The following is a 14954-nucleotide window of genomic DNA, read 5'->3' on the forward strand; positions in this document are numbered from 1 at the left end:
ACTTAATAGAAAATGCAATTAAAACTATTGATTTCTTGATTAGATAATAAATCAGATTAGATATCATGTGTTAGCATACTTAAAGGAATGATTATGGGGGGTATATAAACTTTGTAAAAGTATAATAAATCAAATAAAGTTTGGTTTTAAGATATACGGATAAGATTATATAAAAATTCAAGGAAAGTGATGTAAAGTGTAATTCGTCATACAATTAATTAATAATTACAGGAAGGCAATACATAAAACTTCAAATTTAACGCAGATTATTATAATACAGTATTAAATCTTATGTGTTAATATCTGAACTAAAAAAAACTTTCAGAAGATTAAAAACACCATGACTGATATTTTAAACACATAAGTATAATTAAAAAATATTTTAGCAACGAACACATAATGTTTGCTCACAGTTTATTTTATTTTATTGATTGTTTTATATTACAAATTTTGTATTTTATATCTGCAAAATCTATAAATTTAAAGTGGTACGACTGTATATTTTTAATATTCTTATCTCTTCAAAGTCTCGAAATTTTGTATAAATATATATTATATATATAATATTATATGTGTTATATATAGTACTTACATATTGGGTTGTCCGGAAAATTCGTGTCGATGTTGAAAGAAAATTGAAACGCAGAAAATTTAAATTTTAGTATACATTTATTAAATTATATAGGTTTGTCACGAACTTTCCGGACAACCCAATACCTATTTCTCTGTTTGTTTCTATACGATTGTATTTGAAGAAATTAACTAATTCGTATTCATACAATTGAGTTTAGTACCAATAAATTTTATATACAGTATGTAAGCATCAAATTTCAGTTCATCATGACAAATTCGATTATGCGTAACGATGACTTTGTTCAATTAAAATTTTCTCATTTTACGTTCTTGCTAATTTTGCGGAACTCGTATTCGCAAACTCTATTTCCTTTTCCACAGTAAGTCGATTGCTGTAAAATTTTCTTTTAATTTTTCTATCAGCACGTTTTTACAGATTCTCTAAAATGACGACGATCCATATATCTTATAGACTGCTTTCTGTTTCGCTTATAATCTTTTGATTCGGAGTTCAAAACAGTACCGAGCGATTTTCTCTGCGTCCTAAAAATCTAAATAGATCTAACAGAAATATAAAAAGAGATAGAGTAGAATGGAGAATAAAAGCAAGGAGATTTAAGCATAAAATAAAATCAGAAAAGGATAAGAAAATTTGACAAACGCGAGTTGGGAAGAAAAGAAGAAGAATAGATGTATACGGACAGAAAAGGATGAGGTATTACAATAGGAATAGAGTATAAAAGAGAAGTGATGCATGGGGAAGAAGATTTTGAGGATCAATTAATAAACAGGGAAAGAGAGGTGGGAGAACTGCAAAATTCGTAAGGCAAGGTACAATGAGAGATATAAGGAAATAGAGGCAAATAATAGGGTTCCGGAATATTTGAGAAAGAAAACTTAGGGGAAGGGAAAAAAGGAGAAGAGGTGAGAGCCTTGTTCAAATTAAGATGTGGGAACTTGGAGGAAGGTAATAAATATTGAGTAGAAAAGCAGAAGAAAAAGTATATTCTGTGGTAAGGGAAAAGATAATTTAAAGCACTAAGTATGTAGAGGAATGTTCGGAAATAAGAGAAAGATTTATTAAATTAGAAAAAGATAAGGAAAATCTTAAGGAAATTGTATGATGAGGATTTAGATGAGGTGAAAGGAGAAATAATAAGGAAATTATAGAAAGAAAAGGAAGAAGCAAAAAGAAGAAGGGAGATGAGGAAAGACTCAAAAGAGGAGGGAGGAAATGTATAGGTAGAATGATGGTATGGATAGAAAAGGAAAATAAGTAAGGTGAATTAAGGAGTAAGTAGTGCCCTTATTCATAGTTAGGTCTTATATTTAAAGCTTCCTTAAATTTATCTTCAGATATACTGTACGAATTATTTCATTGGCTGCTGAGCATCTAAAACTAAATTTAAGGAAACCTTAAATAAAGATCTGACTATAAATACGGGCATAAGATATAAGTATGTGATAATAATAGACGGTAATAAGATTGTGATATAGAGATATCATGATAGAGATAATATGTATTGAACGAGAATATATAATATTGGAAGTAGATATAGCTATGAGAAAAAAAGCGAATAAAGCGAAAAGAAATAAAATAGGTAAAGAAGCGAAGTCAGAAAGACTTTAACTAGAAAAGTAGGAAAGTAAAGGAATAAGTATAAAAAATTTATAATAATATATGTGCGATAGTTTGCGGACGAGGTATGAAAGTGTGAATGAGTTAAGTATTTATGTCCCCTAAATCAAGTCCCTTTCTTGATTGTATATACTGAAATGTAATAAATTCTATTCTATAAAAAGAGATAGAGATAGGCAGATGTTCCTTTGTCCGAGCAATAATAATCAAAGATCCGTACGACGGACCAAAACTCTAGTGCGTCTAATCTCTACCTGCGGACCATTTTAGACCATTTAGAAACAATGAATAACTCAGTTATTTTACATTATTTCTGTGAACAGCTTTGGTAATATATTTTCATAACTATCAACTTTCCGAAAATGCAATTAAAAAAAAATCGATTTTTTTGACCCGACAAACTAGACCTCCTCCTCCCCCCCCCTAGGATACTCCAATCAGGTGATCAGATTCCGGTTGCGCAAATATCCGCCGATTGATAGCATTCTCGTGCGGAATGCGAATGTACTGCGCACACGACTGCGCACGGGACGTGACGGGATACCGTCGAAGCCGTCCAGAAGGTCCAGAAGCTCCGGATGTCTGGACTGATGAGCGAAAAATGACGTCTGACAAGTGAAGATCTAACCTTCCTTGTTTTATATATTTACCAATATATTTACACTGTATTTTTTGTGCACGTTGCAACACCTCCCACAGAGGCTACCATGGTAAAGAGATTCGAGCGATCTCGCTGTATCCGCGATAAAAAGATGGCACGCCCGTGTCTTATTTTATCGGGGTACCGCGTAGAGCTTGTCAAATGCGTGAGAAAAGTGAAAGAGAAATTTGCGAAAAGTGCGCGAACATTTCTAGGACGACGATGCGGCCGCTTTGCAGAATCTGGAACAGCTCATGACGGAGTTCTTCTGTCCGGAGACGACGAACGAGAGGAAACGCACGATTGAGCGCAGCTTCCAGGAATTCGCCGGGCAGATCGACTCCTGGAAACCCTGTCTACATTTTTTGTCCTCCACGAGCAATCACTATGTCAGTATGTTTGCTCTGTCCACTTTGGAGGTAATTATGTGAGCTACTTTACAGATAAAAACATAGGATGCTTTACAGCAAGATTACACAGTACATGCTTTTCATTTAATGACAAGTCAATACAATAAGCATCAGTCTTTGAATATTTTCTATTTAGTAACACAAGTCATCTTTCTTGGCATGCAGAAAGTAATAATGAAGACACTTGTATCTATTACTTAAAAAATCACGTTACTGGAAAGTATTCATTGTAATACAGTGAATCATTATATCCTTGTTGTTTGATAATATTAAGCAAAAATGAAATGATTACTGTATTATACTGTATGCCTTGCTGGAAAGCACCAATAATATTTTTTTCGGCGATGCGATACTTCTCAGACTGAATTATTTGCCAGACAACTATCAGCAGACGATGGCCCATCCTTCCCTGGGAAGATAGAGCTCTTACAAGATCCACTTTGTATACACTGTCATTGGAAAGGGACGTTGCGTCTTTTGTGAGAAATAAAGTAGTGAAATTGGTAGTGGATATAGCGAGACACGACTGGCCGCATTTCTATCCAGATTTTTACTCTAATATTTTACAGGTTTGTGAATAGAGAATATCTACATTGATAATAAAATATATAATATGAATTTGGCTATATATTACGTTGCTTTCTGTGAAACAGTTGCTAAGCCATAAACACACAAGACTGCTGGGACTCGTATATTTGAGAACAGCTTCAGAAGAACTAGCCACGCCGAGAGAGGATTTACCAATGCACAGGAAAAGCGAGCTGTTCAGACTATTAAGTGCACAAGTGCCTCTAACTTTGGATACACTTACAGGTATATTACCAAAGTTGAGGATACCTTACAAACACGTACATGTAATATATGAAATCATTAATGATTTCATAATTCACTTTGTTACTTTTAATAGTTCTTTTGAAAGAAACTACAAAATTGCAAAGCCGTTCTGGAACAGTGACACCACCTCCATCACCTACCAGTGGACAAAGTCTTGCACCTGCACGTACAGTACTAGATGTCGAGGGATTAGCAATAGGTACTAGTGAAGTGTGCACAGCTACTCTTGAAGTTCTGGCACATCTGTTTAGTTGGATAGACGTATCAGGCAATATTTCCACTAACTTATTAGATGCCATTTTTTCATGTGCCAAGTATCATGATGCAATGGTAAGATTTTATTTTCATGGAAGAATAATAGTAGCAGATTGAGATAAATTATGTATTTGTCAACGTTTTCAGAATAGCAAGCAAATTGAGATGGCGGTTCAAGCTTTAACTACAATCAATGAACTTTTATACAGACCATTCTGTTCGCCTGACGCAACTGACACCTTATTGTTGGAGATATTTCAGAATGGTGTTGGTTTATTCCAGTTAATGGAACGTCTGGATTCGGTAGAGGAGAGGTATGCACCAAATGCATTTTCAAAGAATTTTGATAAGTTTTCAATATGCGAAATAAAATTTTCATTCTTTCAGCTACATGGAAAAAATGACAGAGTTTTTGCAATTATTTATAACAAATCATATGAAAAGGATGGAATCGAGCTCAAAATTTCCAGTAAATACATTATTGGAAGTCCTGTGCCATCACACATTCCAACAAGCTTCTACTGTAAACGGATATTTGCGTTGTCTAGACGTTTGGACAACTCTTTTGGAGAGCACTCAATCGCGATATTCTGCCGTCGCCTTAGCCCTTGCGGAACGGATTTTACAAAAAATGAGTTTTAAGCTCAATGCTCGAGTATTGAGAGATCTTGACACGGAAAGTCTAGACGAGAATGTAAGTTTAATTACAAGTGTTGTATAAACTTTTATTTAAATCACTAATTATGCCTGTATTATAAATATAATTATTATGTAGTTAAATAGTAGTTAAATATTATAAAGTCTGTTTTTTATTTTTGCATTAGATTACACTAGAATTCTTTTTCTCGCTTTCAATCGAATATCAAACATATATTTATCTTACTATAAGTTCCAATTGTGTACACTAGTGTATAGTCACAGAAAATAGACTCATTAATTATTATATACATAATTGTTAATATTTATATATTACATACAATTCGATAATTATATTTATTTAATATTATATATATATATATATATCAATAATTATGTCTATATTATATATATTTGTAGAAAATTTCATGATCTTTTTTTCAGGAAGAAACAGAGTGGCAACACTTTCTAAGATGCAATATAGAATGTTTGGCAAAAATTGCTGACATCTCACCTATCCCAATATTTACACTATTGGTAATTTTTAATTGGCAAAATATATCTATGTCTTTATTATGAAAATATTTATAATATTAGATATTTTTTAGTACCATTCGTGGAGAGAAGGATTAATTATTTTCGGTGAATTAGGCGCGGCAGTTGCTAATGGCCAAGTCATTTTATTAAATGATACAGAGGCATCAAATGTACATGCACATCTGAGAGATCTTGCATCAACTACACAAGCTTTAACTAGACTATATTCTCTTTTCATCGGTAAGCAGTTAAATGATTTATCAATTTTTGATTTTACAAAAAAATATAATTATCTATGTCAATAGGAGATCAAACAAATATCGATCAAAGCTTAGCAGAGGAAGTTGTATCACAAACTCTGGAGGCGTGTATGTTTGCGAGAGATAATCAGCTATATAAAGCGGCGATTCAACCATCTGCTATCGTAATAGATCTCATAGAAGTGTAAGTTCTTGACTAGTTCTTATATGTTTTTATATGAACAATCAATAATATATAGTCATAATGATGATGTACTTATGTATTGATTTGCGCTATTAGACATTCACAGCTTTTGGCTTCTCTTCAAGCATGGTGTCATTGGATAGCCAGAAGACCGGAAAAGGCTAAGGAAGCATTCTGTCAGCGTTGCATCGATTCGTGTGTTTGGGCAACGACGTACACTGCATCCTGTGATCATTCACCTCCTGCAAATCTCATTCACTCTGCCATTCATCTTTTCCAAAGTATCACCGCCATTTTAAAGCCCATCTTATGGGACCAACCAACTTTCCGGAATCTAATTTCTATGGGCACGTATCCGTACTTGAAATCAGATACCATTAAAGTTCTACGTAGGGCATTGATAAATGGGATTATATTATCACCTGGTGATGCAGCAACAAGGCAAAGGTTATTGGGTAAGTCATTATTTCGTAAATCTTTGCAATTATCTTTTTTTTTTTAACAAAAATATATAAAAATTTGAAATGTTTTGCTCTTAGGTACTATGATATTAGCTCTGTCAGCACCTTTGGGTATGCAAGGACAACCAGTGCCTTCTGAATCGACAATTTCGATTACGATAATGCCACTGACTCAGCTACTAGAAGACTGTGCGTCATCGTCAACAATTATAAAAAAGATGTTGCATTCATGCTTAGAATCAATAATAAACAGGACATTAGAATTATTGTCTTATGTGATAAGGTGTCAGAGTATATGTGAATTATTACTTAACTTTTTACACTCGGCATTTTCAGTATTACAACAACAATTAGGTCCTGAATTTACGCAAAACGCTGTTCAAGGCATGCTGCAACTTTATACCAGGTTTATATAAAATATTATAATATGAAAGCAAAGAACTATTTAATTCTCAAAAAATAATATTAGATTATTACCCAAATAATAAAAATATGTTCGTTAATTTTTTTATTTTACTAAATAATACTTTTTATGAATTTTATTTTTATTTTATTCACTTATATTAAATTTTTCCTGAGATTATAGTTAAAATAAAAATTTTTATTAGTATTTTTAATTAAAAAATTGTATAGTTTGTTATAGAATTTTAAATAGAAAATATATTGCCTTCTAAAGATTGAATGTCACGATTTTAATAAAAAATATAAATTGTCTCATTCATAGGGAAAATATTTCTGCTGGTCCTGCATTGGACCAGTTACTGGAAATTTTAATACTCGTCGTATCAGCACCCAGCAATGCATTTAAAGCATTTGTTCCTTCAGTAACAAATCTGTGTTTAGGTCAAGTATGGCCTGCTATTGGAAACAATCTAAGTGCTCATCCAGATACGACGTTAGTTTTATTGAAACTCTTTCACAGGTAATATTGATAATATGATAGTACACATATTCTTTTTTTTTAAAATCACAAGTTTTGTATTACTTTTTAGTATTCTTATGCACCGATGGCAGTATTTCTATAATACTTCGGTATTGCGGACTCTTGGACATCCTGAAGAAGATGAACCTGTCGAGCACAAAGAAGAATTGGTAGCAATTTTGGAGGCTTTTGGTCAAGCTCTACTTCAGTCAGACGTCAATATATTCCGACAGAGTTTGCAGAGCCTTGAACAATTAAATATCAGATGGCGACTTTATCAACGGGCTGTATTCAAGGTTCATCTTCTCGAAAGATTTTTGATGGCATTATTCACAGTTTTATTTCAACAGTGGGTATCGATATTCTTTTTACTGATATTAATAATATGTTAACTTATATTAATAATGTGTTCATTTATATCTTGTTTAATTTACAGATCCCATAATTTGTTGGCAGACGAGATAGCTGCGGCTATTCACAGTCTAGCATCTGTTAACATAGGATGGTTCTTTGGCCATTTTTTGCCAACATTCTTGACAACTTGTGAAGGCGTAGACGATATGCAGAGAGCCACCTTATTGGAAAACTTTGATAAATCCACGGTATGTTATCCTTAATATCCGATAATATAAAAAATAAGCACGCATTAAAATCATATAAACTATTTATATCTTCTTTTTTAGGATCAACCAACTTTGACTAGATCAGTACTCCAGCTCATTTCAGATTTAAGATGTTATCAGCTGTGTAGACCAGGTTAAAGCGAATTGCGACTCGAAACGATATTCACAATGAAATTATTCCATAAGACTTCTACAGTGGCATTTAAATGAAACATCAACATTTCCACCGAATCTCTCCTATGAGTGCCTCTAAATACCGATACAAGAGACATTTAACTGTAATGAAACGAAAAAAAGACAAACGACAAACCTTTTGTAAAGATTTACCATTCTGTGTATACCACTGCCGCACCATCTTTTTGTGATGTTATAAATGTTATTATTGCGAATAAAACGCATCTTTTTATATGTCTATAATTGTCTGTTTTTTATAAATAGAAAGATTTTCTAATTATATTTATTGTTCTAAATTTTACAGAAATATTTGTTTCTAATAAAATGGATAAACGCTAGAAAATAATACGTGCTTTATTACAAAGATTCATTCAACAAGTTGCTAATAGTACAACTTATTTATATCATTACTGCTGTGTTCAGATACAGTGCTAATATTTTTGTATTCTTATCATCTTTCTCGCCTCCCTCTCTTCTTCTTGATAAATAGAAATAGTCTGATAAGCCAAGTATTTTATTGATACTTTGTGCTCGGTTAGTCAATAACAAGCGATTGATAATGTCACGTTTATTACTACGAAAAGGTGGTTGCCATATTTCCCAATTTCAGATGACGAGATACTTAGTGACCGATCCGAAGTATGGATTTTTAAAACAATTAGGTATCAATATCGAAAATCCCGGTCTCTATGACGGGAGATGGGGTGGATCTGGCAAGGTATGTGACATTAATCTCGTCTCAGATAATAATCTTGTCGAGATAGAGTGATTACATTATAGAAGTCTGAGAGAATCTTAAATGAATTATGTTATAACATGAAGAAACATTAAGCGATTTACCACAAAATAAATAAAGACAAATAATTAAACTGATATTAAATTCAGTTAATAGAATCAATATCGCCGGCGACCGGCAAAGTGATAGCAAAGGTTCGCGAGTCCACGCCGCAAGAAGCTAGCAATGCTATAACAGAAGCACGTAAAGCGTGGCCACAATGGGCATCCATACCGATGCCAGCCAGAGGAGATATTGTACGGCAAATTGGGGACGAGCACAGAAAACATTTGGAACCATTGGGACGCTTAGTATCCTTAGAAATGGGTAATTAAATCATTTCAGTAAGCGTTACAATTTTACTTGCTATACAACCCGTAATTGTAAGTCGAAATGTTTATAGATCTATTTAATTAACACAAAGTATATGATATCATAGGCAAGATATTGCCAGAAGGTATAGGTGAGGTCCAGGAATTCATCGACATATGCGATTATGCAGTCGGCTTATCACGAACATTACCCGGTAGCATATTTCCGTCGGAGAGAAAGAATCACGCGCTACTGGAAAAGTGGAATCCTTTGGGCGTAATTGGCATTATCTCCGCATTCAATTTTCCTATAGCAGTGAATATAATTCCCAGAGAGAATCTTGTAATCACTCCACTTAAGAGCTTACAATTTATTTTAATTTATTGCCTTTTAAGGTATACGGCTGGAACAGTGCTATCGCTTTGGTCTGCGGTAACACCGTCGTCTGGAAAGAAGCGTTGAGTACACCTTTGATAGCCATCGCGACCACCAAGATAATCGCGAGCGTCTTGGAGCGCAATGGTATCCCAGGTTCCGTCGCATCCTTGATCACGGGTGGACCAGATGTTGGAGAGACTCTGGTGAATGACAAACGGTCAGTTCTGATCTAGACTTATTACATTATTATGTATGTCGTATTGAACAGGTTATTAACGATGTCATTAGAGTACCTCTCATTTCGTTTACCGGAAGCACGAACGTAGGAAGACAAGTCGCTCTCAAGATTCAGGAAAGATTTGGAAGATCTCTACTGGAGCTTGGTGGTAACAACGCATTAATTGGTACATGTCTCCTTAAAATATCAATTCCGTAATGTCGCTTATACCATGGATAACGTATTTGTAATTATTTCTCTCAACAGTCGCACAGGATGCCGATTTAGAAATGGCAGTGAGAGCAGCGGTCTTCTCATGCGTTGGAACAGCTGGACAAAGATGTACCACTACCAGAAGATTAATATTACATAAGAAGATAAAGGACGAATTTCTAGGTAGGTATAAATATAAATGAGAATATTTAATCATCATTACATAGAAATTAGTAGGGAAATTAAAAACGGCATATAAAAGCATAATGGATCGAGTCGGAGATCCATTAGATGAGGGTGTGCTGTATGGACCGTTGCACAATCAGCCAGCGGTTGACGCATATAAAGTATGTACATCAATTTTCTTTTAAACAAAATGAAAATTTATCTTTTTTTAGTATATATGAAAGAAAAAAATTTTTTTGCTTAATTTAATACTTTTCACTGTAGGCAGCAATTCAGAAAGCTGTAGAAGCCGGTGGCACGATAGAATTCGGTGGAAAACAAATACAGCGACCTGGTTTCTATGTCGAGCCAACGGTCATTTCAGGTTTACCGGCTAGAGCTGAAATAGTGCAACAGGAAACTTTCGCTCCAATCGTTTACATCTTAGAAGTAAACTCTCTGGAGGAGGCTATCGATTTTAATAACGGCGTTGAGCAAGGACTGAGCAGTAGTCTTTTTACTAAAAGTATTGGAAATGTATTTCAGGTAAATGTGTAAAAACTCATATGCTGTTGGCAAATGCGTTACAATACCAATTAATTTATACAATGTATAAATAGAATATATTATATACTTATCGAATTTCATTCGTCATACAGTGGATTGGCTCTCATGGATCAGATTGTGGAATAGTCAATGTCAACATTGGTACTAGCGGTGCCGAGATAGGCGGCGCGTTTGGTGGTGAAAAGGCTACGGGTGGAGGCCGTGAGAGTGGAAGCGATGCATGGAAACATTATATGCGACGTGCTACTGTTACGATCAATTACGGAAATGAGCTACCTTTGGCTCAGGGCATCAAGTTCGAATAAATTAAACAGGCGTGTTTTTGCAAAAATGAATTAACGCTTTAATTCAAATCGTATAAAATCCACTTGAATATCGATAGATGCTTTTTTGTGAAATTTATAAGCTCTCGGCAAATCGTATCTGAGTTCGGCTATCACTGTTCCTCTCGCGCCGAGTTGTGTCGCTTTTGATAGAACGTAATCTCGTGTGCTGCTTTTATGCAGAGAGTAAACTGTATTAGACGAAAGCCTGATTGCTGCTTCCAAGAACTTTATGTCAATGCCGGCGTTGTTTTTAGTGCCAAAAGGTGGATTCATTATAACAGTATCAAAGTATTTTTCAAATTTTCCTGTAACATGAAATAATACATATGTATTTTTATATTTGTAATAAATATAATCAATAAGATATTTATATTTGTAATAAAAATACTAACAATAGGCCCAAAAGATTAAATCCAATGATATGTATGAATTTTTTATAGCGAGTATGAAAACGATATTAACATATTTGAATGCTCAACAATAAATCATTATCCGTCGAGCATTTGAACTGTTAACATCGCTTTTTATACTCGCTATAAAAAATTTTAATTCAATAACGGAGTAGGTGTATCCCATGTTTTTCTGATTCAACGTAAAAATTGCCAAATTTGATGTACAACTGTCCGTTAAGATTGGACACAGTTGTCATAATGTGATCTTACTAATAACTAATTATTTTTGTATCATTAATTTATGTACTGAAGAGGATTCGAAACGTATACAATTGGTTAATAAAGCTTTGATTGTATTACACATTAATATCTTGTATTGGCTCATATTGACATTTATATATAATATCATTGGATTTATATCTATAATAAATAGAATGAATAAGATAATTATATCATAATCAGTGTTAATCTTATAGTTATTATATCATAGTCAGTGATTACTTTAGTAAATATATACTTATTACAGTTTGTATAGTCAACATACATTTGCCAATGGCGCAACATCTCAAGATGGGCCTACCTTTCACGAGATTTTTGTAACAATGGATTATTTTCTGGGAAATTAGTTAACTTAATATCCAAGTCTGGGAGAATCTATACATATATTCAGTGACTGATATATGGGACTTACAGTTTAACGCCAGATCTGAACAGTGCTGATGATCAAAGATCTTTTAATTACCAGATGGAATCATTTTTGGTTTCTTAAAACGCGAAAAATCGCATATGTGGGCATACCCAGAGCTTGAACCCAGATCTACAGATTGTAAGTCAATCGCACTGATCGGCAAGACACTTGACGCCTCAATCTAATGTATACATTTACTAAAGTTAATATTTTGACTGTAACGTACATATATATAGATATATAGATACCTGGTAAATATTGCAGCACATCACATTGTACGACTTCAACAAAAAGTTCTATGTCACTGCAATTTCTATATTGTATGTCAATTGCCTCAGAATCTATCTCGAATCCAACTACATATTCAGCATCAAGCATCTTGGCACCTAATGACAATGTACCACATCCAGAACCTAAATCAGCCACGCTTTTACCTTTTATATCATCAAACTGCGACTGTGCAGTGTATAACAAATGTGCAGCAATATGTGCACTGGTGGCATACTGCTCGAGTGTGACTTTTGGGTTTTCAAACACATCCAGTTGCTGTAGATATTCCTCTAATTGACGAAGTCGAAGTCCAGTCATTATCTACTTGAAGATTGTGATTTCTCAACAGATTCTTGTTACAACAAATATTTATATAAAAAAGCAATCTAATTCCTTGACATAAAAGATTCTCGTTAACATTGTGGGCATATAGTCTTTAATAATTTTTGTCTACGCGTTTATACATAGATGACTCATTTATTATCAAACCTAGGGAGAACTGGTAATATCAGATTCCCAAAGGAAGAGTCCTGCGTAACGAAATAACCAAACGAAGCTGCATGTGCATTATGCAATGCTGCTCTTGCTGACGCACTCATTGCTACTCCATCATTGGATTGTGTTGCAGGCTATAAAAAAATTATATGCATTAAAAATCTGTTTTTTTTTTTACAAATTAAACTTGCAAAGATTTTTTTTTCTTTTTTCATCTCCACATTAAAAACAAAAAAGAAAGATAAATGGTACAAGAAATTTAGCTAAAAAAAAAAAGAAACAGGAATATCCTTTTAATTATCATTGATAAAGAATATTTACTATATTTGATACAGAGCCAGTTGATGAAACTCCCAATGTATTTAAAGTTGGTGCGACTCCTTGTTTCAGAAGCATCTGCTTCTTCAACTGTAGCTCCTCTAAGATCTTTCTATTCTGCAATTCTACAGATAAGAGCAAAGTGAGAAAAATATTAAAAATGTGTAAAATATAAAATAAGAAGAATATTGAGTTCTCATTAGAATTACCTCTTGCATTCGGTTGTGAAAAAGCCATCAAATTTATATGAATAATTCAATATTTAAAACAATGACGCGATCGTGCATATAGGTTATATTTTTATTAAACTTAACCTTTACAGATGATCTGAGAAACAGATTTTTCGGTAAGCGTCCCATTGGATTACATTGCAATTGATCTCCGATCAGATTAAAAACTGGATATTTTACGGGACAGTTTATGTCCTTCTTTGTTAAAATTTAAAAGTAAGAAACTGACAGCACAGTATTTAATGATTTATTAATTTTATAGATACGTTTATACATTTAAAATTCAATAATACACGATTTTTAAAATTGTGATTTTAATGTTATCGTCCGAGTTGCGATTACCAACGCATGATTAAACTGTGGTTCCGCGAAATATTGTCAACGGCGCCAATATCGCTCAAACGGTTCGAAATTCAGTGGAAACTCGGACAACGGCGGGGGCTGCGCATGCGTCGGAAATGCGCAGCCGCGAGACGCCACCTTGCGGGGGCCAGTCCGATCGCAGAAGTGATCCCGAGGTGTTCACCGATAGTTGGCGATCGTCCCGGTTTTCACGCGATAAATCTTCTTCGTCGCTCCCGACTCAAGCTGTCTCCCACAGTTATCGCTGCTCCGTGAAACAGACGTGAGTATTCGCTGAAAGGGCTCGATTACGGATTGCAAAACATACGATGGTAACCCCGGGGACGCGGAATCTCGAGGGGGGGCGTCGAAAGCGAGGACCGGTGGCGAGAGAGAAGCGGTGGCGGCGGCGGTGGTGGCGGCGGTCACAGACGAGTGACGGGTTCTGGCAAAATGGCCGTGCGCGATATACAACAAACGGTCATCCCGCATGTCGCGACGGTGTTCGATACATTCATTCGAATCGTCGGGCACGAGAATCGCGTTGATAGTTGCTCGGACGAGCGTGCGCGCGCGCGCGCTTGTCCGACGTCGACGTCAGCGTTCTCGTCTCCGCGACGCTTCGAATACCGTTGTCATCGGCCACCGTCGCCGTCATCGGGGGGATTCTTCTCGGAGCGCGACTGTCGCGCGCGCGTGAGGGAGAAAAAAAAAAGAGAACGAAGAGCGTCCGGACCTTGTCTGTGGACGGTGTATATGCACGCCGCACGTCACCAGACGCGAATTGATTTTCTGCGTGAACTGGCCTCGCGTCACAATCGTCGTCAGGCGTGCGTCGCGCAGCAACCTTCTCCGAGAGAGACGTCTCTCGGTAACGGCGCAGCATCCTTATTTTGTCGGCGACGCGTGAGCTACTTTGACAGATAGTTCCGATAATGTATGATCAGCTGTCATTGCGACTTTGCTCTCTCCTCTCTCTTTCTGTGTGTTTGTTTCTGTCTACCTGTCGATCGAAGACGCGCGAAGCGAGCCCGAGACCTCGGGCTCCATCATCGATCGTCGATGCCATTTCCATCGCATTAAATCTCTCTCTCTCTCTCTCTCTCTCTCTATATATA

General features: G+C 35.3%; 4 protein-coding genes across 5 annotated transcripts in view; 3 read left to right on the forward strand and 1 right to left on the reverse strand.

Moving 5' to 3' along the window:
* Positions 1-2716: 2716 nt before the first annotated feature.
* On the forward strand, positions 2717-8350 carry LOC108689501 (exportin-6-B). 2 transcript variants are annotated; one of them, XM_018196280.1, is made up of 16 exons: positions 2717-2922; positions 3051-3271; positions 3640-3831; positions 3916-4075; positions 4170-4426; positions 4499-4665; positions 4739-5045; positions 5432-5524; positions 5596-5764; positions 5830-5968; positions 6065-6423; positions 6508-6835; positions 7154-7351; positions 7422-7700; positions 7788-7953; positions 8035-8350. In XM_018196280.1, exons 2-16 carry the CDS (start codon positions 3107-3109, stop codon positions 8110-8112), a joined length of 3057 nt encoding a protein of 1018 aa, XP_018051769.1. In that variant the 5' UTR covers positions 2717-2922; positions 3051-3106; the 3' UTR covers positions 8113-8350. The 2 variants fall into 2 exon arrangements, with proteins under 2 accessions (XP_018051769.1, XP_018051768.1); XM_018196279.1 differs by having other exon boundaries at positions 3068-3271.
* A 156-nt stretch (positions 8351-8506) lies between these two features.
* LOC108689502 (putative aldehyde dehydrogenase family 7 member A1 homolog) lies at positions 8507-11092 on the forward strand. The gene is made up of 9 exons (XM_018196281.1): positions 8507-8866; positions 9034-9250; positions 9363-9550; positions 9631-9830; positions 9902-10017; positions 10098-10226; positions 10281-10390; positions 10494-10754; positions 10868-11092. Exons 1-9 carry the CDS (start codon positions 8708-8710, stop codon positions 11078-11080), a joined length of 1593 nt encoding a protein of 530 aa, XP_018051770.1. The 5' UTR covers positions 8507-8707; the 3' UTR covers positions 11081-11092.
* Positions 10809-13681, reverse strand: LOC108689505 (methyltransferase-like protein 5). Its single transcript, XM_018196285.1, is given in 5 exon segments — positions 10809-11406; positions 12430-12772; positions 12925-13080; positions 13268-13389; positions 13474-13681. Coding segments are annotated over 5 exon segments (945 nt in total). The 5' UTR covers positions 13502-13681; the 3' UTR covers positions 10809-11110.
* A 319-nt stretch (positions 13682-14000) lies between these two features.
* LOC108689504 (lissencephaly-1 homolog) overlaps positions 14001-14954 on the forward strand; it is a 17831-nt gene continuing 16877 nt past the window's right edge. Inside the window, exon 1 of the mRNA XM_018196284.1 lies at positions 14001-14119. The gene's annotated coding sequence lies outside the window, so the exon portion shown is untranslated. The remainder of the gene's footprint in view (positions 14120-14954) is intronic.

The sequence above is a fragment of the Atta colombica genome, unplaced genomic scaffold, assembly GCF_001594045.1.
Source record: "Atta colombica isolate Treedump-2 unplaced genomic scaffold, Acol1.0 scaffold27, whole genome shotgun sequence".
NCBI lineage: Eukaryota > Metazoa > Arthropoda > Insecta > Hymenoptera > Formicidae > Atta > Atta colombica.